Here is a 24694-nt window from a genome sequence, read left to right on the forward strand (position 1 = left end):
ATATTTTTTAATATTTTTATCAGAATTCTTCATTACCTGCGTTTTGCTGTTAAGGGAACTCCTTGCAAATGTGGGGAGTGAATGATGCCTATCTTTTTTACAGTACGGACAGTTCCCCGTTAACTCCTTTGAAAATTTAATCAGCCTTGCAAGAGAGAAGGTACAGCTGAACGGATTACAACATCGTATGGTTTCAAGTAGATCCTGACATGAATTTTTACCACACTCTAATTTCATATTAAACTATATGAATATTAATTTAATGCGATTTAGATAACTTAATAGGTGAAAGGATAGACCAAATAGCTGTAAAAAAATATTAAAATAAATTTTTAAAAAATACTAAAATTATAATATATTAAATCGATCCAAATAAATTTGTTATTCTAGCTATCAAAATTATAAATCTAAATAGATTTAATAAGTTTATTTTTTAAAACCAATTTTTTTTATGTATTTACATTATTGCAAAAATAGGTGATTGTATAAAAAAACTGCAAAAAATTCTACTAATACTAAAAAAATGTTTTTATTATTTAACTCGAAAAAAAGAGTAAAAATTAGATGGATTTTAATAAAATAATATCTAAAATATATTTTTAATTCATTTAATAATTTAAAAAAATAATATATAATATATTTAAATTAATTAACTTTTAAAAGATAAAATTAATTAAAAAACATTTAAAAAACAACTTAAACTTACAAGCCTAACCTAGGTGGCCTAACACACCTAGAAAATACAAAAAAAAGCTAGATGGGCTTTTTTTCCCTCAAAATTTGGCAAGCATGTTGTCCATCCAATTTTCTTTTACGAAAATAACAAATTGTTTACAAACTTAATTTTCAACTACCAGACATGTGGTAGGAAAATTGAGCAGGGTATTTATTTATTCAAAAATCTAATTTTTATATATTTTCTACTAAAAATACTTAAAACACTCTTATACGTTGTCACTACTAATTTCTTAACTCAAAAAACACCAAAATCAATTAAAAACAATTATAAAATCAAACTAGAAAAAAATCTCTCAATCTTAATCCTTAATTTCTAATGACTTGGAAACACAAAAATATCTTAAAACATTTTTCTTATCAAAACAAGCACTTCAACATCAAATTTGTTCATTTTTAAAAGAAATCTAACTAACCAATATTTTTCTCTTTAATTCACTTTTTTCAGTGATTCATTCTCTTCTCTCAACTTTAAAAATTAAAATGTGAAAAAAATAAAATTTTAAACTAAATTATTTAATTGTTAAACGAAAAGAATCAAAAAAAAGATTTGACAAAATCCCAATACAAAATAAGGCAAGAAAGTGCCAACATAATTTTTTTTAAAAAGTCTCTCATTCTTTCTTTGTTTTAATTTTTATCTCTTCATTTTTAATTTTTCTCAAACAATAAAATTAATTAATGTTGGGAAGTGTTTTTTTACATCAAGATAATCATATAAAAATTACATTAAAACAAATTATTAACTCTAAATTCTGACCAACACAACTTAACATAACTTTAAAGGATAAAATTAATGACATAAAATAAAAGAACAAAGAGGATTGAAGTTAACACCATGATTAAAAAAAAAAATCTTTTTTTTTAATTATTTTTCTTTGTTTCAAATTTGATCTTTTTATTTTCAATCTCTTACAAATAATTTGTTTTTTCTTTTCATAAAATCAAACATCAACTTAATATAGAATAATTGTTTAAAATTATAATAACTATATAAAAATAAATTAAAACAAATTACTAACCCAAAACTCAAATAAAACAATACTGATAAAATTAAAAAGAAAAAATTCATAACATGCAAACACCACGCAAGTTTATACATAAACCTCTTGTTTTTCTCTCTTTGATTTTGAACAAATTACAACAATGTATAGTTCTTTCAATGGTGACCACATTATTCATATCCACCTGAGTATAAGCCAACTTGGCATTTCTGAGAATCTTTCAACCTTGACCCAAAAGAGATGAAATGAACCACAAATAGCAACCATTATGAATAAGAAAACTCACAATTTCTTCCCCTAACTGGGCAGTTGCAATTGTTGACTTTGGCCATGTTTAGGACTGCAATTATAATACTTTTTCATGATTTTTTCCTAAAAAAAATTATTTTAAATTAATTTTTTTATATTTTTAAATTGTTTTAATATATTAAAACCAGAAATAAATTTTTAAAATAATATATATATATAATATTATTTTAATACATTTTCAAGTAAAAAATACTTTCAAAATAACATCCACCACACTCCCTTACAAGCTCTCTCTATCCTTCACCGCCGTTTACTTTCTAATATAATCAGAACCCAACATACTGCTTGTACTGAGCATATGCTTCCGACTGCATGGCAATTGGGGCCCTTGTAACGTGATCAGGAAGATCAAATGCGTCTACGAGCTCCTTCGCAATATTTCTCACTTGGAAACTTAGGTAATCTGTGAGCTTGTGGATTGCCTGCACAAGGAAAAAGTAGAATGAATGAAAACCAACCAAGCATACCTCACATATACTTAGATTTTCTCCCAAAAGCATACAGAAGACCTCCATGTTTTCCTTGAGCCAACTCATATTAATGGTCTAAAATGCAGAAGGAAAATGCCGTAACACCCATGTGGCACTAGGTTCAAAACATCCTGATTTTTTTTCTATCCTGGAAGACAATTGAATACCTTAGCTTTGTTTGGCGCCACATAGTCAACGTTTCGATAGGTTCCTATGTCATTCCAGATTCGATTCAAGGCATAAAGATCACAGACAAGTTTCAAAGCAGCCTGCGAATTTGGATCAGGGCATCTGCCACATAAAATGGGAAGTTAGAAACTAATTAACTGTGAAAAAAAAATGGAAAGTTCTGTAGATGAGTTTGGGAGGTACTTCTCCACAGCTTCAATGAACTTTGCAAGGATGACAGACTCGATATGGGACTCTGCAAGCGTGAGAAGGTGATTCAAGCATCGATTCCAAGCTCCAAAGCCCCCGAGAATTTTAGAGTGCTTGCGAAGTCGGACAGCAGCACTTTGAAGCAATCTAGATGTCCGGTACTGTAAGAAGAAAAATCACAGAAGTTAAAAAATACAGAAGATTGCTATGTTTATGCCTGTGATTTTTAAGCAATAACCAATGATAAGAGCTCACTCTGAAGGCATCTAACTGGAATTTAGGGTCTTGCAAGTGTTCTGCACCTTCCCAACGGGATGTTACAGGATTTGGCTGAGAAAGGTATGTGTTCATCGATTCTCTCAAATAGTTCCAGGTAACAGCCAGAGTCCCACCTTGGAACTTCTCCTTGTATTGTTTCAAGAGATCAGCTGCTACCTGCATCACGTAAACATTCAGTCAATCTTTCATCCCAAGAGAAACAGTGCTTGGTAATCTACAATACCAGAATTCTTTCTTAAAATTCTAGAGATAGTCTGTAATGTTCATAATAGTTCTTATTTCATTTTCTCAATAAATGAACCCTATTGCCACTCTAGTGACAAATGCATCACATGGCCAGTTCTTATCTTTTCAACTTCTCCTAGAGTTTAGCACCATGGATTTCGGTGTCAGGATTTATGCAACTAACAACCTAGGAGTTTGAATTGTGAATTTTCAAGCAAGGACCCTATAATATGAGATGTGTGCAACCTGTTGTAGAAGTACAGTGTTGTCCCCTTCAAATGTCTGGAATATGTCATGATCATTCCTTAAGGTACCAAACCGGTTGACAGCAGCATAACCATGGCCTCCGCAGGCTTCCCTGCAGACACTCAATGATTTTGCTGTATAGGAGGTCACGTAAGCCTTGATGCCTGCTGAAAGTGCATGGACATCTCCAACCAATTGTTCATTATGAGTTATTTTCATTTGAGAATATATGTCTACCAAATATACAGTGGCAAAATGAAATGCATAAGTTGAAGCCAGCATTGGCATGAGCTTGTGCTGTTGAGACTGATAATCAAGAATACTAATTTCAGGTTGCTTGGGAGGGCCAAACTGCTGGCGCAGTAAAGAATATCGGATGGCAATTGTGTTAGCAATCTTGAGGACACCAACTGAAGAAGAGGCAAGGCCAACCCTTCCTCCTACAAGTTCCCCTAGTGTGGCAGCAAATCGTTTGTTTATGGTTGGAAGACTACTTGTGTACTTCCCATCTCGGGACACATCTCCAAATCGATTAAGAAGATTATCTCGGGGAATTCTTACTGAAGTGAATCTCAATGCTCCATTATCTACCCCATTCAGGCCAACTTTGTGGCCACAATCATGTATTTCAATTCCAGGAAGTGCCTGGTGGGTCTTCAAATCCCTTAGTGGAACAATAAAGGCATGGACACCCATATCAGAGACACCTTTAGCATCATGAGTAGGCAACATCAGCTTAGCAAAAACAGAGGCAAACTTGCCATGAACTGCCGCATTGCCAATCCACCATTTGATGGCCCCATCATTGGGTGTGTTAATTGTGAATTCATCTGTAATGGGATCAAATGTTGCAACTGTTTGGATGCCTTGAACATTTGAGCCTTTGAAGCACAAAAGTTGAGAGTTTAGTTAAGGTATGTTGATGTTGTAATTATAAAATGAAAAGAACATGCGTTTGAAACGTTAAGTAAAACACAAAAAAAAAAAAAAAAAACAAGCAGCCACACGACACACTCTCACAGAAAATAAAAACAAAAAGTTAATGACTACAATCTATAATTTGTTCTCTTGGGTTTTGTGATTGTTTTTTAGTGATGAGTTGGTTCTACGTCATAGTCATGACTAATAGAAATGAAATGAAAACCTACGACAATGCTTAGATGGCCTCCGCATAAATCATTACGAGATCAGCCAATTGCAATTCAACTCAACAGGGTCTATCGCATACCTAGTTTCAGAAAGTTCCGCAAATTATGAGGCAACACATTTTTCTGCAGAAAACCTCATCTACTCAAGATAATGTCTCAATATTACAAGTCACATAAATGTAAATATTATGACTTGCAATCTTAATGAACTTTGCTAATAGTATAAATAAGAAAAAGTTGCTGTACTTTGTTGACAAAATAGTACAGATGGAAAAGATTACCATGATGGAGCTCCGTCATAGCAAAACAACCTGGATACTCCAAACTGTCGATCTTTTCAAAATACTTATCCTTGTGCTTTTTCGTTCCTAGGTTAATCACAGAGCCTCCCCATAGACTGCAAGTTTCAAAAACATTCTTTTAAACAGATGATAAACAATTCAACAGAAAAGCAAAGGACGCAAAATTAACTGTTTTCGTCATTTCTAGGTCTCAACATCAGAATTTCAACACCGTGAAAGAACCAGAAATTTCAAAAAACAATGAGAAGAAACATAGGCCTTGACAAAATGCTACGACAACAAATGAAACAGAGTAATTGGCATGAACATGGGAATTAGACAGGCTAAATGATCCAAATACCCTCAGCATCAAATAAATCATACGGGAAAAAAAAACAACAAAAATTATATAAATACATTTCAAAAAATTGATTCAATGCCAAGTACAGAGAAACCAGAGTTCAAAATAAATTTATGACAAGCAAGCAATACAAAACAAAATCCCATTTCAAAACCCTTATAATTTAACTATTAACAAGTCAGCAACCCCATCAAAAAAATAGAGATTGAAGAAATGATGGCTCACCTATACTGCACTCCCAACTTGATACCAAGAGAGATATCAACAGCACCAATAGCCTCCACGATGGCAAAATACTTGGCAGGTTCTTCAACAACATATTTTAAAGGCCTAATGCCAGCTTCTCTAATCAAACCACACATTTGTCTCCAACAGAGCTCTCTATGCTCATCTTTTGAAATCTCCACCGGTGTTTGCAACTCTGGCCTTGCGTTAAAATATTCATAAATTTTTTCTTGTATATCCCTGTATTTCCCTCTCATATACACCGACAACTTCTCTGTCTCCACCTCAAGCTTTTCTCTTCTTGCACAGGGTAACAAACCTAGGTTGCTGTCATGGTCATGCAGAGGACGAGGTATGGGTGTTATGTGTAAGGAGATCCGTTGGATTCGTCGAGATACGATCTGGGTTTCATCCTCTGCCTTTGGATTTTGCTTCTTTTGCTCCATTTTTTCCCTTATGGCGGTGGTGATCAAGAAATGCAGGCAGAGAAGCCTAGAAGAGTGACGTGCTGACCCGGTTGGGTTCTTTGTTTATACGGGTGAGAGAGAGAGAGAGAGTGACGTGGGGGATTGTACGAGTGGACGGGTGGCGAGAGGTGATTGGATGAAACCTAGCTGTAGATAATGGCGCGCCTTTCAACGTCTAGATGTATACGAGGGTGTTTGGGAGTGTGGTAGCTGTTGCTTTTCAAATAGCTTTTCGTGCCAAAAAGCATGCCAATAATGTTTTTTCATTTTTTAAAAATTATTTTTGATATCAGCACATCAAAACGATCCAAAAAGTACAAACCGTAATCAATTTTAACAAAAAAAAAATTCAAAATTTGTCCAAAAGCAGGTTCGACCTCAACCCCAAACAGGCTCTACAAGTGACGTGGGGGAAAACATTTTTTAAATTAGTATAATTAAAAAGGTAATTTTTAAATTAACATTATTTAATTTGAGACATGTGCATTTTATATGCGTAATTTTTTTTCTGGCTTATTTTTTTTAATTTAGTTGATTAATTTTTTAATTTAGTTAACTTTAATTTTATAATTATGATCATTTTATCATTTGTTTTTTTGCAGAAAAAATTAATTAAAGTTAACAATTATTTTTTAATGAAAATGCTAAAAACAATAATTATTTCTTGAAACAAGTTTAATATACAGATAATCATAATAATTATTTGTTTATGCATTCCTTGCAATGATTATGCTATTATAAAATTGTTGTTTTATGTTTAAATATTATGTTTTTTTTTAATATTTATTTAAAAATGTAATTGTGATTATTTTTTAAAATGTTTTTCATATTAAAATATATCAAAAAAATATTTTTTTATTTTTTAAAATTAATATATTAAAACAATTTAAAACATAAAAAAATATTAGTTTTAAATAAAATAAAAAATTAAATAACCCGCGTTTACATTCACTACCATGCTGCTGCTGAATATGTTTTTGCAGGTTTGGCTACCAGTTGCATGTTGCTTCACATGCAACTGCAACTGTCGATGGTCGCCTCTTCTTCGCTTTTCTGTACGTTGTTTTACACATTTCATTAGATTTTTTCCAGCCAAGTTGTATGATATCTAAGTGTCCATGATGCTTCATTCTCGTTTATCTGGTTTGAAAGACATGTTATAGGTAACTGTATAGATTTCGAACAAGTCTTGCACCCTAAAATTTGCTGGTTATGGCTTTAACAAATAAACAACTTGCATTACTTTAATTTTTTTTATTATTATTAATGTAGATGTTTAGGTCAGCTTACGTGTATCTCGAATAATCCTATAGATCCTAAAATTAACGATTATATAAGCCTTCAGTAACCTTAAAGTTTGTGAAACTCAAACTAGTGATTTCTAGTAAATAAATCTAGAGTCTGATCAGTTAAGCTAAACCACTCAAAATTATATTAACTCAATTTTGTTTGTTATGGCAGGTTACAACTATTTTTTTTTAGTCCATCATAGATACTTACATTTTCAGTCCTTGAACACTGAAATTCAAAGCCAAATCTAAAACACTGACATATGCTTTATTTAGCTGTTGATTCAGTTTGAGCAGATGACTTATAATTACTGGTGCATACCACTTATTATTCTAATCAGACTAAAAATTACCTTTATTGGTTACCCTAGTAACTTGTTTCTTCACATTCGAAGCCCTCTGATAGGCTTCTGAAACTGTCCATGAATATAGTAAACACAAAAGTCTTGGATGGAGTATTGTAATCCACGTAGGTACTTTGCAGCTAACTACTATTTCATTTTTGATGAATCATTAATTGCTGTTGTATTCATTATTCATTAATAGTCCTCCTACTTTATTTCAATATATGGAGTTATCGGTACAAAATCAATATTGGTCATAAATACTCCTTTTAAGATCATCCACCTAATCAATTGTGATTGATCCATAACTTTTCAGAATTTATTTAAAAGTATTGTTATAGTTATTTTTTAAAATATTTTTTCATTAAAAAATGTATTAAAATAATATTTTTTATTTATTTTAAAAAAATCATCAAAATGATCTAAAACATCAAAAACATATTAATTTAAAAATAATTAAATTTTTTAAAAAATACTTTTAAAACACACAAATAAATAGTATTTTGAACCATATTCTTTAGCAAAACATGATCTTAGCCTTGATGAAGCGCAAGGTGACTTGAAAAGGTCCACGAAGTTTAAGAATAAAGATCCAAAGTAATATTGATGTTTATAATCCTTCTATTCCATTTAATAATTATACAAGTCATTAAACAAAAACACAAAAAAGCCCCTCACAGAGCATCAAAGTACAGAAACTAGGAAAAACTAGCAGCATCTAAGCACGTTCAATGTTAACAACAACAATGGTAAATGAGTTATATACACTAATGACCATAACATAGCAGAAGAATCAAAACCTGAAAAAAGAAACTTATTATACCTAAAATTGGAGAATCACTCTCAGAACCCTTCACAGATTATGCCTCGCCTGTCTGCTTAGCCCTTCCAACTTGGAGAATCGATGAGATTTCGACAAAAAAAAGGACCCATCTAATAAAAATTGGATATTTATGCAGACGGGCGAAGGGCATCAGATTCCATTGTCAGCTACAATCTGCTCCTATTAAACGTCAATGGATGCCACATTTTTTTCTTCTACATGAGGAATTTAGGGGTTACTTTTGCTTCCACTCACAGCTCAAATATAAAGGCAAAACTTGGGAAGTTCGCAGGAAAGATCAAACAAGTCAACAACTCTGGGCCAGAGATTGCTTTAAGAGAAAAAAACAAAGTTGGAATTAGTTATATACTAGGTAAATGGCTCATACTATGAAATGAGTTATTTTTTTGTCAACATATTAATATTTTAAAATGAGTAAAAAAAAATTTAAGATTTTAATAACTAAAAGAAGTTGCATGTTTTATTAGGACAATACCTGGAAAATAAACAAAAATAAAAAACCAATGAAATGAGCATAAGAAAATAAAAATAAAAATAAAAATCACAAAAATAAGAATCAAATCTAAAACATCAAAACATAATAAAAAAATTATAATATGTATAATTTTCCAACGTGTTTTTTCACATGAAAAAACCTATATATAAATTGAAAAACTTATATGCGTGTCTAGCTAAATAAATCAACAATTATTTTGTAAGGAAATGAAAAACAAAATTATCAACAATAAAAAAAAAATGAAAAAAATATAATTTTAAAACCTGCCCTGGCGAGTCGACCTAGGACCTGGCCTACCAAAGGTTAGAACCGGACCGAGTTTAAAAAAAAATAGAGGAAGTCAAAACCTGGTGTGACTCAGTAAGTTAACCCGGTGACCCGGCAAGACTTGATAAAAAGTTCGGTTGCAACCTGTTGACTTTTGTTTTTTTTTTGTTTTTATTAAAACGATATCGTTTTGATTTTTTTTTTAAATCAGAATTGACCCGAGCGACCTAGTCAAAACCTGGGACCCAGACCATGGGTCAGGCTGACTACCAGGCTGGGTTTAAAAACTCTGGAAAAAACTTAGAAACAAATGTAAATCAAAATATTTAATATCACAACATGGATAATTTACCAGATTGTGTTTAATAAATTTAAAAACCAACACATATATGAAATTTATTGAATATATTAAAAGAAAAAAAAATACTATGCAAGTCAAAAAATTAATTATACAATTATTCAATCTTAAGAAAAAAAAATGTTTTAGTAATTTTAACACGAATGTTTTTTAAAATAAGAATGTTGCCACAAGTAACCTTTTGGAATAATTTTTAAATTAATTATACAATGATAAAAAAAAAATACTTGTAAGAAAGACACCAAATAATAACATTATGGAGAGAAAATGCATTTTTTTCATCAAAACCTCTTTTCTGATTTATGTAGTTTTTTGTTGTTTTGATTAAAAAAAAATACCTTTTTTTATATAAACAGCATAGTTCATTAAATAAAATTTAAAAGGAACTAAAATAAAATATTTATGAAAACTATAATGATTTGAACTTTCTTTTCATAAAATATTCAGGATTAAAAGCTTCAAAAAAAATCCACATGGTAAATTTTATATATAATAATTAACAAAATGATTGTTATTATAAAAAAAATGAAACAATCTTATTGAAAATAAATTTCAAATTGAGTGGTATCTAATAAAATAATATATATTAAGTATAATTTTAATTATTTTATTATAGTAAATTTTGGTTGCATCCTTTGATTCCAAACAAAATAATTTGATGGTGTAATTTTTTTTTAATCTATTTTTCATAACAAAAAAATATAGCTTTTGTGTGCTGGGTGCTTTATTCGATAAAAAATAAAAGTGATTAGAATAAATATAAAAAATAAAGAATTTAAAATAAAAATAAAAAATATCTTTTTAATTATAATCTCTTTATCTTATTAAATGTATTTCCTTTTTTTAGAATCTTTCTCACCAGAATATTCATTTTTCTATAAACAAAAGCTTATTAGAATCGTAAAAGCAAGTTTTTATATAGAAAAAAATGTTCTGATAATTATAATGCAAATGTACCAGAAAAATATAAGAATAATAATTTGCTGGCGCTATGTCGTGGTGAGTTTTTTAAAGTCTATAATTTATTTAATTACATAATACAAAAAAAATGCCCAAGAAAGCCAATGAAAAACATTTAAGAAAAAAATCAAAATAAAATCATGAAGGGCTATACAAAAAAGTGCTTGTTAATATTATAAAAAATGGTATAATCTTATTTAAAAACTAGGTAAAAATAGAATGATGTTTTTTAAAAAATAACATCCTTAATATATAATTAATCTATTTATTTTAATGAAATTTAATTAAAATAAAAGATAAAAAATATGAAGGCTTAACCCACAAAAAAAAAGATCAAATGCCCGAAATTAGATGAGACAGCGTGCCAATATCAAAGGTGGCCGGCTAGGCTCGTGCACTCAACTATTACTTTTTTTTAAATAGGTAGATGATACACCACCCATCTAATATTTTTTTAATAAATTAAAATAGATAAAGCATTATCTATGATGACAAATAATACATAGTTTGTTGGTTTATATTCCGATCATTCGAAAGAAAAAGTTGGGTCTTCACCTAAAAACACAATTAAAAAAAAGGTTTTCTTAACATTGATCCTTTTTTTTTTCAGTAATATAAAAAAAAGCTTAAAAACACATTAATGGAAGTTGAAAGAAAAAAAAAAGAGAGGCAAGAAACTGATCTGAAAATGTATCGTAGTGGTTAAAAAACGACTAAAAATGAAAAGAAAGGAGAAATATTGGGATGGATTTGAGTGACAAAGGTCCAAACTCCAAAGCTTCACGCTGGATAGTGGATACAGTATACAAATACAACAACTATGGTTATGGTCCCTCCCTCCCGCCCGCCCGCCCGCTCCAAAGCCTAAATAATTCAAAAGGGAGGGTCAGGGCCCGAATTGAACATGGTTCCCGCCTCCTCAACCAAATTACTTACACCTTTTCATTAAAATTAAAAGTAAAAGAAAAACTAACGCCATAACCAAAAATTTGCAGATCTTAATTAAATCCAGTTCCCCTTTAATATTTCAAAAAAAATCACTTGATCTTTCTTTTCTTAAGGTCAGTCTATTCCTTTCAACTTCATGTTATTCTCATCAATCTTTCCATATTTTTTTTTAGATTCTTTTCTCAGTCTTGCATAATATATATGTCCATATTGAACATCTTGCAAAACAAGGTGTATTCTTTTTTGGTAAGTTCAGCGTTGTTTGCGTAGATCTATGTTGACGAATTGAAACTCATTTCTTGGTTTTTGTTTTTTAGGTTTCGTAAGATTAGTGGGTTCGCTGCAAATGTCGTTGGTTTTTAGCTAATCGGTGAAGTGGGTTTTGTCGTTTTAGCGAATTTCTGAAATGGGATTTTATTTTTTGTGATTTGGAAGTTGATTTCGTTTCTGGGTATTTTTCACTTGTTGCTTGTTTTTGTTGGATTAACGATGAGTGGAGATAATTTCACCTCCAAACCGCGTGCCGCTTTGGGAGATGTGACTAATTTGCCAGAAAAAAGGGGGTTTTCATCGATTTCTGATGATTTGGGGCTTAAATCTAGAGGCGGGTATAGTGGAAATGGGGATTCAGTTTTTGCAAAACAAGTTTGTTTAGGAGTTGAAAATCTGGTGAGAAAGAAATGCGAAACCAAAACTGGAGATGCCAGTGGCAATGATAAAGGTTGCGATTCATTGACTACAAGTAGCAAGACTCGTGCCTCAAAGGAGAATGTAGCTGTTGTGTCTGTTGTCGCAGATAGGCCTAGTGATATTAAGGAAACATCTAATTTGATTGATGGTAGTGTTGATTTAGTTAAGAGCAGCGGTACGGGAACACAAAGTGTTGGGGAAGTTAGTTGTGCATCTAGTGGCTCAATGTATACAAGCTCTGGGCTGTGCGTGAAAGATAGTGATGATGAAGGGAAAGTCACTTCCAATGTTATGCTTATCAATCCAGTAGTTCAAGGGTTAGTTGGTGGTGCTTCTACAAGTGATGACATTGTTTCTGGAGTTGGTAGATTAGCTAGTGACAAATGTGGTTCTGTTGAGTGGTCGAGGTTGCCCAATTCACAGGGTTTGAAATCATTTGAGTTGGAAAAGTGCACGACACTCAAGGGTGATGTTTGTGCCAATCTGAATGCAGGTGCTGACATGCTCAAAGCTTGCTCTTGTTCTTTTTGCTTGAAAGGTAATTGAAAGCCCTGCTTTTGTTGTAATTTCTATGGTTGCTATTGATTACAAAAATGTACTGCTCATATATGTATCTAAATAGAGTGTTTTGTTTTGCAATCTTCAATCAGCTGCTTATATTTGGTCGGACCTATATTACCAGGACATCAAAGGTCGACAATCCGGTATGCTTGTTGAGAACAAACCAATTACTGCAAGAACTGCCATTTACATTTCTTAAAAATGCAATGCTTTGATGATGGTGTGGCTTTTCTGGTTATTGAGTTCTTGTGATTTCCTTTTCCTCTCAGCATTGAAGAAGAGTCAGAAGGAAGCGGGAATCTTGGTTAATAAATATTCCAGGGGAAAGCAGACAGACATTCATAGCCAAGTAAACTCCAACAAATCCTTGAACTTAGAATCTGACCTCACTGATCACTGGAGGTCTCTTTTTCGACACATGGAAGACATGTTTGCCAATGAAAGCAGCCAGCTTGTGAGTGTAAATTTTACTGCTTTGTTAGATTACATTTCTCACGATGGAAAATTTGAACCCTTGCCCCTGGTTCATCATTAGGATTCCCAATTCATATTGCTTGCCACAAGTCTTTCCTTGAAACCCTCTATATCGTATCTGCCTGATTTTTTAGTTGGGGTGGCTCTGCTAGAGTTTCAAATCAATGCTCACTTATTTTGATTACTCTTCTTATCATGAACTGTGAATTTTGATCTGAATCTCAAATCTTCCTTGCAGCAAACTGGATATGTGACACTAAAAGATTTGAGGGACAACTGCAAGATTGATCTGGAGAGGATCACTGGAATGCCTTCAGACAGACTTTAGGGTACTTCTGATGCATTAGATGATTTTAGGCTGTCTTATCACTATAGTTCTTGTGATTTCAGCATACAGTACATGTACTGTACCCATGCATTTCTGCGTGATCTTGGATTGTCTAGAGAAGTTCTCCAATGTTTACTATTGTCATTAAAAATGTATTTTATATCTGCACCATTTGTACGATCTGTTGTTGCAGTTACTTTCTGCATGAGCAAAAACTAACGTGACAGAGAGTAAAATCTCTGCTTTTCAGATACCTCTTTTTATGGTGGTTGTCATATTGGTGTGCTCAAGGTCTTTTTCCGGTTTGCTTATTGCTGAGTGGATGGATTTCTTAACAATGCATATGGCTTGAGATTTTTACCCCTTTGTCAGGTTCCAGGTCATACAAAACCTGTTTCGCTTGCACTGTTAGTTCTTATAGTGATTAGCCTTCCTGACTTTTAGGGGACCAAGTCCTTGCACAACAAATGAAAGCATAAATAAAAGTCTTCTTCACCTTTTATTATATTAGGTTGTGCTTCTATGCGTTTTTGGTGAAATGAAGACGTAGATAATCAAATTGCTCTGTTGTGGATGTGATTTGGCAACATAGTCTTGGATAGCTATATAAGCAGTCATTAGACTTTTGTACATCATAGAAATTTTCTGGTATGATATGCTTGTTCATAATCGGTTCAGGAAATTGTGATTGGACTAGTTTTCCCAGGCTTCTTCTATAGTTCTATCAAAAGATAATGAAAAGGCTATTCGTAGAGCAGGAGCATGGGAATTGTAATGAGATTCTATTTGAAGATATCATGCCTTGAAATAATCTTAGTTTATGCAAAATACAATAAAATAGTTTTGTTTTAACGTAGGAATTCTTAGTGGTTTGGTTTTAGGTGTGCAGTCAAGCCTGTTCGCTGCTTTTATGGTGGGTTCTGATACTGTTATTACCAAATAACTAGTGCTCGGTATAATATGTTGGACCTTTTCTTTTCTTTTATTTTTCTTCTCCTTTTTGCAATTTTTTAAACTCGAAACGTCAAGGTTGATTTCCTACATAGAAACTCCAATTATTCAAGGTTGGATCTTGGCATAGTGTGTTGGCTGTACAAGAACTTAGCCGGGGTATCTAGAAAGGCATTTAATCATTTTTTAACCTGTTACTGACGGAGATCATGGTCAGATATCGACATAATTCAGAGAACAAGGAATGTTTTCTTAAGCGAAGTTTTTTTAACGAGTCGGGGCTGGAGTTTTCCTGTTTTCAGAGCTTTGCGTGTCAGCTATATTTGATTTTTATGTGAACTGATGAGCAATAGTGAACTTGGAGCTGTTGCACCATTGATTGCCATAATACTGCTATTATCACTTAGCCTGAGTGAGGTATTATTTCAAGCTCTAAACTAGCTGACCTCAATTTCTTAATTGTTTTTATTATTTGTAATTGAATAGTGTGGGACAGGAGAACGGTGATTTTCTAGTAGGCTAAACTAGGCTATGGAAACTGGTGTCATGATATTGGGAAAAAAAAAATAATGATGGAATATTTTGGGTGGGACATCTCATCCAGATGCTTTCTGCCTGCATGATAGGCGAGAATCTGATTTATCCTACTATCAATTAGGGTTTCTGAAAGTAATTTTAGTTGATGATTACGAGGAAGAATATTCTTAGGTGCAAATTGTGAATGAGGAGCAAATTTCAAATTTTAATGGTCAGTGATAAATTTTGCAGCGGAGCGAGTTTAGACCTTTGAGGCATGCTACTGCTAAGCAGTCAAATGTAAAGCTGTATGGCTGCTCAGGGAAGATAGGTTGAAATGAACGTTGCAAAATCAGTTTCACACGGGAGGAACCATCGCGGCGTTGCCTTAGTTTTGTATCAGGAGGCAGTAACCATGTCACGAAAGTCTTGTATTTGTTCTAGAAGTCCTAAAGTTGGACAGCTTTTTTCTCCATTTTCGGGGAAGGGGTAAGGGTTCTTGTCTAGGATGGCAATTTTATTCTTTTCAACTATTCCATCTTGCTTGTCTCTTTCTGCTCCTATTAGTCCAATATGGATCCTTTTCATGGCCAGTTTTTCATAGCCTACGGAATTGACCTGGTAGTTGTTCTGAGTTTGATTTCCTTGGGTTGGTTCTAGTCAATTCAAAAGTGTTTTTTTGTGCTGTGGTTTTTTCTTCATTTTAAAGATGGTTCTTGCCATGTTATTACAGATTCATTTGGTTTCGTTTTTTAACCAAATGATATCACATCTTCCAGACTTTGGTAGGCTGCTGATTTATGGTAAAGTGCCTAGTTTTTTGCTTCTTGTAATGATCAGCCGTGAGTTGCAATGAAGGCAGTCAAGGCTATGAATTTTATTGATCAATTATGGATGCTGTTTGCCTGTTATTTTATTCCATCCAAATGATGCACATGCTAGTTCTTGGGTGAAGCCATGCTTGTGTATTCAACACCATGTATTCGTCAATAAGCAAACACAACTCATCATTTCGATAAGTATTATGCGATGCTGCTTTGACCTTTTTATGAATAGTTTAAAATTAGAGGAGCATCTTTCTGTTCCTTGTATTAAGATTGGTCAATTACCCATGTTTAAGTTCCAATAATTGCAGCTATTTCCTTGGCAGGTGGGGGAGGTGTAGTGCCGGTTCTCAAGGTCAAAAGGTTCTAGGGTTAGTGGACAGATTCCGGCGATAAGATTCTACTACTTGAAAACAACTATGGTGCTACACAGATCAAAACCCTACCATTCAAATCTCTTATGTGCGTCTGGGCGTGCCACGTTTCAGCCAGCTGATTTCTTTACGATTATCTTTGACAATTATTGGTGATACATTGAGGTTGACATTTGTGAAGTCAACTAGTTCAATCTGCGACGTGGATATGTTGGTGGCCTGAAATTGTTTTGAGATTGTGACGGAGCATGAAAAAAAATCACTTACAAAAATGAGTCGATATGTTTTTTTATGAGTTGTGATCGGTGCTTTTTCAAGGGTGGTGGTCCGAGTCACCATTAGAGGGTCGAGCATTAAGGTTTTATAATATTCATCAGCAATTCCATAATCTTGTATCAAATTACTATTTATTTCTAGCATGGTATTGGTTCTCAATCTAAAATACTCTCGGGAGAGTTGAGTGGAATTACCCTAATTTTGATCTCGATGAAGACAAAAGGGATAGAATTATGATTTTAAGAATGTTGTGCTTAGTATGAATTATTAAAATAAACCAATGATCATAAATTTTGAAGTAATTCTTAAACCTAATGATAAATCCCAAAATAATTATATTAGAATCATGATTACTACTAATTTTATTCTGGTGGGCGTAGAATTTTTTTTTTTTTTGTGAAATAATCCTTAAATTCCAATGATAAGTTTTGGAAAATTTGAGACTAAAATTAAAACTCCGGGTGTCATGGTCTCTTTGATTATATTCTTTTCATTGGTCAACTTATCCGTACATTTATGTTCTTCAAAAGAATAATAAAAAGTTTAATGTGAATGCTAAAGAATCTTATTATACAGAGAGAGAGACATATTTCTTCACAATTATGTGAATAGTATATATATAGAAATTAACGAGGCAATAACGAAAAAACAATAAAAAACATTAATATAAAAAGTATCGACTTCAATTAACTTTTTTATACATGAAAAAATTATGAGGGTTAAAATTAAACAAAAACATTTCACAAAAATCTATAATAGAAATTGACATATACATATAATTTATTGAATAAAATAAAAAATATACTATGCAAGGCTATATATCTTAAAAATCTTATAAAAAAAATATTTTTAATTTTTTAAAATAAATTTAATCTATATTAAAAAATTATAGATGAATCATACTAACTTTTTAAAAAATTAAACACACTAAATATAATTAAAAAATAATCACAATCTAAAAAAGACTAAATCAAATAAAAAAAAATCACTGAAAAGAGGTATTAATTAAAACATAAACTATAAAACTATTTTGAAAAAGACATAAGAAAAGGTTTTAATTAAAAAAAAATAAATAAAGAAATGATGTTAGGACGCTATTGGGTCTTATAAGCCAGGTCAAGCACTTGACCCATCAAAAAACATCCCGAGTGTGGGCCTTTAATTTTTCTTTAAAATTAATGGGGGCGCAAGACAAGTTATCTGCCCTAATCATTTAAAAATAAAAAAGACAACGTGTTATTTAAGGATTCCTAAATTTCGGCCACTGTGGTGGCTAGAAAAATAAAGTTCCTAATGTTTTCACTAACAAACTCATTGTCAACCCATTTCTAACCCAAAACACCTAGAAAATAGATTAAAAACCTTGTCGAACCAAAAAATCATCTCAAAACCCAAAATTAACCCGAAACTAAAAATCTTTATGAGCTCAGATCTATTTTTTTAGACACTTTCAAGATAAAAAAACATTTAATCTGAACTCTTCTTATCATATAAAATTATTTGACATAAAAAATCAACTATTTTGGCAGCTAGAATCATTGGCAACGACAACTTTCTTTCTATGTAGAAATCCAACGAGTTCCTTTCTCTTTTCTCTAAAAAAGAGAACTAAAAAATAAGGAAAATGAGGCTCGTTACCAAAATCATATTAAAAATTTAAAGGGAACGGTAGCTTAATAGCTAAAAAAGATATAAGATTAAAATGAACTTTTCAAATAAATTTCAATTCTACCACCTGTTTTACCAATGTTTTTCACTTTAGTCCTCTGTTTTTCAATTTAACCCTTCCTCCTAAAAAATATACAATTAGGTGTTAATTTAAGCTCAAAGAGCTAAATCAAGAAAAAATAAATTTGATGATTAAATTGAAAATTAAAAAAAAATTATTGTTCTGATTCATAATAATTTTTGAGATGATGAATATTATAACAAAAATGACTATTTTAATATATACAAGCCACCAACCTAACTATTTTAACAGTCATGCACTTGAAAACACACAATGTAATTTTTTTATGGTGCATAATATTTAATGTTTCATCGATGAAAGAGCCCAGCAACTATTCTTCAAAGCCTCCCAAGCCAGCAAGTCAGTCATTCATTTCATAATAAATAATGACCAGATTCATTGGTCAACACCAATTACAAAAGAGCTCAGTACACTAATTATTACTATTCACCACTCACACAAATGAGATCTTATCTTTCCCACCATGCAGCAAATAGCAAACATAAATAGTGCAATACAGTGATCTTACACAATCAACAGTAATCCACTGATCAAATTTAGTATTTTTCTTTTTAATTTATGTTTAGTTATCAGACTAACTTATTTACATCTTAACTAATTTTTATGAGCTTTAAAGTTATTGACTAAATAAATTTCAATAACTATTAATAATTTCAATTATAGAACTCAAACCTAAGATAAAAAAAAAACAATTTTTTTAATCTCAAACTCTTATTATTAAAATATTTATTAAATAATTAGATTTAGTTTTTTTAATTAATGATCTTGCTCCCTCGAACAATGTTTTCTATATGAATTGTTTGGCTAAGCTAATAAATTGAAATATAATAATTTTGATTTTGATTCGAGGAAAATAGAAAGATATCATGTCGAAAAGTTACATGTTTTTACCTGGTCAGTTATGACCCGATTCAGACCCAGTAACCTAGGTGGAGGTTAGAGTCTATGAGATGGTCAAATTACATTTTAATCCTCAACTATCAAATGCTATAATTTGGTCCTTAACATAGAAAACATCTATTCAATTAGATCCTTGAACATGCATGTCCATGCAAGAGGATGATGCTATCTGTATATTTGAAATTTTGAACAACTGAATCCCTTCGTGAAGTTCCATCACAATTGAACTAAGGAGGTTATTCGATTATTTTGGAGTAAATTACTTTTTTTCAAGACAAAGTTCCATCACATATATACATGCACGTACCTCAACGTTTTAAATAAAAGTAATGTGGAACACAAAACGAGGCAATAATTGAAGAGAATAATGAAAGGAAAACCTTTATTTTAACTGTTTTCTTATATTAGTATGATGCTTATGGAAATAATAATAATAAAAAAGACTTGATAAATTAAAGAAAAATAAAAACTATAGAAAACAATTATAGGTAAGGAATCTAGACACATGATGAACTTCGAGTGAATCACATGAAGAACCCACTTTGTGTTTTTTAATTGGAAAACGAATATTCAAACAAAATTACATGAAATGTGTTTTTTTAAAAAAAAAATTTAATGATTGAGTTAGTTTTTGCATATTAAATAAATCAAAAATTCCTATAAACTTTCATATACCAAACTACCAAATTTCTCTTGAATATATTTATTTTACAAGCTTCTCTAAAAATGTGTTTGTTTTTACGGTATAATAAGCTTTTTCAATTACTATTTTACTTGAAAAAAATTAAATTAATATTTTATTTTGATATATTTATATAAAAAATAAATAAAAACACTTAAAAATATATATTCTTAAAAAAGTATTATGCATCACCAAAAACATATTTAAACACGAGTTCAAAATACAAAGTCACTTGTATTGTGTTTTATTTTTTTATTATTATTTAAGAGGGATGAAATATATATTTGATATTGTAGCATATTTTTTTATTTTAAAATATATTAAATATTTTTTAATTCATCAAAATCATTAAAAATATTAAAAATTAATTTAACACCTTTTTAAATAAACACATTTTTGAAACATTAGAAATTTTTTTTGAAAAAAACAAAAAAGAAAAGAAAAAAGAAAGTAGCTTTTGAGAGGTCGGAGAGGTGGATTGCAGAGTGGAGGGGTTAACAAGTCAGGAGTAGCCGTCACCAGACGACACCTTTTTCTATCTCAAACGGATCTTCACGTCTTCCCCAACGTGTTCACATTAAATTTTCTTTTCTTTTCTTTTCTTTTTTTGTCTCTTCTCGACAAGGTTCATGCACACCCCCTCCTCTCCCTTGGAAAAAAAGGTAATGCTATATATAACCACTTATCAAGAATCCTTGTGTTTTTTTTTTTTTTTTTTTTTTTCTAGTTTTCGATAATTAGGTTTCTTTTTTTAAAAAAATATCCACTCTTAAATTCCTCCATCATCAAGTATTTTTATTAAAGAATGAGAGATTCAGATATATAGATCAACCTAATATATAACCGTGTACGTCCAGTTTACACCAAGCTTTAAGAAATAAATGGAAGGGTTAGCAGAAAACATCATTATCTGGCTATCCCCAAAGCTTTATCCTTTCTATTTTTAATTAAGATCCTAAGCTAGAAAAAGAAGAAAGCATTGAGCTATTTATTTGATGTTGGCCCTTGCTTCATCAAATAAACCATTTGAATTAAAGCAACGCTCTCTTTTTGTATCCTTCTAGCTGTAATAATGTATTTAAAAGTGTACCAGCAATTTTTTAAATTTTAAAGTATTTTTTATTTTAAAATATATTAAAATAATATTTTTTATTTTTAAAAAATTATTTTTGATATCAATATATTAAAATGATATAAAAATATTAATTTAAAATTAAAAAAAATAATTTTAAAATATAATGTTAAACACATCCTAAGGCTTTGTGTAGCTCCCAAAATTGCAGACAAAATGCGTAAAAGACAGTGTTTTTTAGGGACTTTATTGACGAGCCAAGTCATGGGAAGCTTTGCATCTTGCAACCGTGGAGCCACATCACTTCTATATTTTAAACCACTAGAGTTGGATACAGGACAGGTACGAGAGAGATGGGTACTTTCTACCTTGCTTGGCTTCTAAGTGATGTCCACGTAGGAAATGACGTGTAACATCGTCAACGTAGGCCCCCATTGTACATATCGAGGGTCCCACACGATGAACGAATAATTTGGCTTACATCTTACGCTACCTTAAAGCCAATCTTTTTGGCGCATCACGCACATCCCTCTCATTTCTCAACGTTTTTGACTTGAGAAACTAACCATGGTTAGCTTAATGTAGAGTCCCAAAACTTAAAAAAAATATTTTTTTCATATTTCATTCAATGAAGGAAGAAGGTGGATTCTTACATATGCCTTGTTTGTTTTCAGGAATTTATTTTTCTGGAAACTATTTTTTTTATTTTTATTTTTTCATGTTTGACAAGCATTTAGAAAATTGGTCAAAAAAAACTTAATTCCAATCAACGAAAAAATTAAAACTTTAGAGGAGGAAAGTGTTTTCCTTTCTTTATTCTAAGAAACATACTTTCCTTTTCTTTACTAATAAAAATTATTCTGTGTCTCAAAAAACCAAATCCTAAAAACTCTCTCTCAAATAATTTATGCAGATCAACTGCAAGCATCTCATCTTCCAGGTATTTTTTTTTCTCAAATGTCTTTTTATTTATCTTGTTTTCATCCTCTTTATTTTTAATTTGTTGTTATTATTATGGCATACAGGTAATTTGTTCCTATCACAACGAAGAATTTGTTGAAAGGGCTGTAATTTCTTGGCGTGCTCTGAGGAAAACACAACATCTTTCGTCATTGTTGCTATCACAGCGAAGAATTAACAGAGTCACAGCAAACCGAAACTCATGGGAAAGTGTTTTCCAGTTCATTTTTCATAACACTACCAAACATCGGAAAATACTTTCCCGGAATTCACTTTCCCCGAAATTTATTTTCCAAAAGGAAACCACTTTCCTGCAAACAAACGGAGCCTTAGTTTTTACTGGAATGTTATTATTAATTATGGATGATGGGTTATATTTATATATACTATTTATATGACCCGCGTGATGTTGTAAGTTATTTTTTTACATAAAAAATATAAAAAAAAACTAAGATTTAAAAGTTTTTGGTTTTTTTACAAAGCTACACCCAAAAATCTTGGGTTTGGCTGCAACGCCTGACCTAAGAATAATATTTATAATGTTAATAATAACATTAAACTTGCATGATCCAAGTTTAAGTGAGCTTAATTGTAGCACCGGACCCAAGAATATTAGATGTGAGTCTGATTATTAGGTCGTGTCATAAAAGTGTGATAATTAAATAAATTAATTAAAAAAAACAAAGAAAAAAATCATCTGGAAGAAAAAAACTAATGAAGAAAAGGAAAAAAAAATGAATTAATTGGGTTAACCCATCAAACCAAGTTAACTCGTCAAGCTCAGGATACGTGTCATGAAAGTCTGATAATTAAATATAAAAAAAATTAACTTTAACAAACTAAACTAAATGAAAAAATTAATTAAAAAAAATCCAGGTTAACTCGTCAAATCAGGTTAACCCATCAAATCTGGGATATGTATTATGAAAACATGATAACTAACTAAAAATTTTTTTAATATTAATAAACTAAATCAAATAAAAAAAATTCATTAAAAAAATTAAAAAAGAGAAAGAAAAAAAAAACAGTTATATAATATAATATATTAATAAGTGAATATATTAAAGATGGGAAAGTGAAAGGCATGGGAAAGCTACAGTAGTTTTTCCACGCCTTATATATATATATCTTCTTTTCTCTTTTTTAATAAATGAACAAAAACAAGGTGATAATCTAGTATTTTTTAACTCAATCAAGTACTAAACTATGACATATCTAAGCCTTGTAAGTTGTCAGACCTTCTATTCATGGGCTGATAATCTGTAAGTTGTCAGACCTGATAATCTAGTATTTTTTAACTCAATCAAGTACTAAACTATGGTATATCTAAGCCTTGTAAGAAGAAGAAGAAGATCTTTTACAAGTATCAAGTATGATTCACGAGCTATTTTGGTTAGAGAGAACATATTAGAGCGTTAGAATCAAAAGATTAATCGTTTATTTGAGATATCATCTTGGTAAACTCAAATCTCATCAATGGCACCTTTTGTGAGAATCTGATAAAAAAACTATCGTTTGTTCTTTCAAGAGTCAGGTTATTGGCATCCCTAATCACTCTCAAATGTAGATTATCAATGCACTATTGGAATGAGATGTATCACAAACTTTCTTATGGTCGTTGGCACACTTGCTCCACCAGTGCATCAACAATCCTTCTTTACATGGGAAAGTCTATACAGTAATTTGATCATTTCGAGTTAGAGGAGGATTTCCTTTTACTTGCCCATGGATTTAGTAAGGTGAAAAAACTCGAGTTATGCGTATGATAACTCCACGAACGTTGTTAGAGCCTCGAGAGTTTAGAAAATTTTTATTAAGTACAAGTGGAGTGCTGGTTCAAATCTTACAATTTGAAAAGTTTATTCGGCAACCGCTCATAAGACATCTACTAGAAAAACTCCATTTTCTTACCTTTTAGGATTGAAATTGTGATCTCAACAGAAATATCATTAAAATTGATTATACCTGAAGGGAAAATAGAAATTTATTATAGTAAATGATTAAGAATGTAAGTTCCTTTATATATAAGTTAAATTGTTCAAACTAATGATGCTTTCTATTCTCTAATGAAATTTCAGTATTCTTTTTCATAATATGCAACGCACACAAGACCAAACTATTAAGGTTTACAATCAATCAATTTAATACATTTTTTTCCCTAGAAGTTACAATTACAAAAAATATTCTTGTATATAATTTCTATGCAAGACATATCTCTTACAAATGAGATAGAATTGAATTAAAAATTGAAAAACCATTGAGTATTAGTTTATAGAATTGTATGTATGAATACAAGTTTATAGGTTGGAGATAAAATTACTCATATAACATATAATCACAATAAAATAAAACATAATGCTCTTGATCTTTTGAAAAATTCTATAACACAGCATAATTATTACCTAGTATGTAACCTTCTATACTTGTACAAATAGTTATTATCTTAACAAATATTATCGATCTTAATTAGTAATATAGAGATAAAATGACTCAAATATACTTGTGCAAATAATTGTTATCTCTTTTGCACCAAATAATTACCAACTATATAGGTTATTGAATACAAGTGATTAATGCTTTATTACTAATTAAGATTTCAGTTGTGCAAATAATTATTATCTATAATATATTAATAAAATAGTAATAAAACATAATAATCAAGATGATATTTTTTTATAGTAAACTCTTAATTACTAAATAAG

At 30.9% G+C, this 24694-nt stretch overlaps 2 protein-coding genes across 5 annotated transcripts; one reads left to right on the forward strand and one right to left on the reverse strand.

The window, feature by feature from the left end:
* Positions 1-1769: 1769 nt before the first annotated feature.
* On the reverse strand, positions 1770-6172 carry LOC118043562 (acyl-coenzyme A oxidase 2, peroxisomal). The gene is made up of 7 exons (XM_035051580.2): positions 5662-6172; positions 5076-5191; positions 3647-4527; positions 3152-3331; positions 2891-3057; positions 2686-2809; positions 1770-2470 (listed from the first exon to the last, which is right to left on the reverse strand). Exons 1-7 carry the CDS (start codon positions 6105-6107, stop codon positions 2315-2317), a joined length of 2070 nt encoding a protein of 689 aa, XP_034907471.1. The 5' UTR covers positions 6108-6172; the 3' UTR covers positions 1770-2314.
* Positions 6173-11536: 5364 nt separating this feature from the next.
* On the forward strand, positions 11537-16723 carry LOC118043563 (uncharacterized). 4 transcript variants are annotated; one of them, XM_073410378.1, is made up of 6 exons: positions 11537-11747; positions 11952-12862; positions 12975-13028; positions 13155-13339; positions 13598-13688; positions 16305-16723. In XM_073410378.1, the coding sequence occupies exons 2-5, from the start codon at positions 12124-12126 to the stop codon at positions 13685-13687; spliced, it is 1068 nt and encodes a 355-aa protein (XP_073266479.1). In that variant the 5' UTR covers positions 11537-11747; positions 11952-12123; the 3' UTR covers position 13688; positions 16305-16723. The 4 variants fall into 4 exon arrangements, with proteins under 4 accessions (XP_073266479.1, XP_034907472.1, XP_073266477.1 ...); XM_035051581.2 differs by lacking the exon at positions 16305-16723 and having other exon boundaries at positions 13598-13940; XM_073410377.1 differs by lacking the exons at positions 11537-11747; positions 16305-16723 and adding an exon at positions 11780-11880 and having other exon boundaries at positions 13598-13940.
* Positions 16724-24694: the final 7971 nt, after the last annotated feature.

Source organism: Populus alba, chromosome 7 (assembly GCF_005239225.2).
Source record: "Populus alba chromosome 7, ASM523922v2, whole genome shotgun sequence".
Classification (NCBI taxonomy): domain Eukaryota; kingdom Viridiplantae; phylum Streptophyta; class Magnoliopsida; order Malpighiales; family Salicaceae; genus Populus; species Populus alba.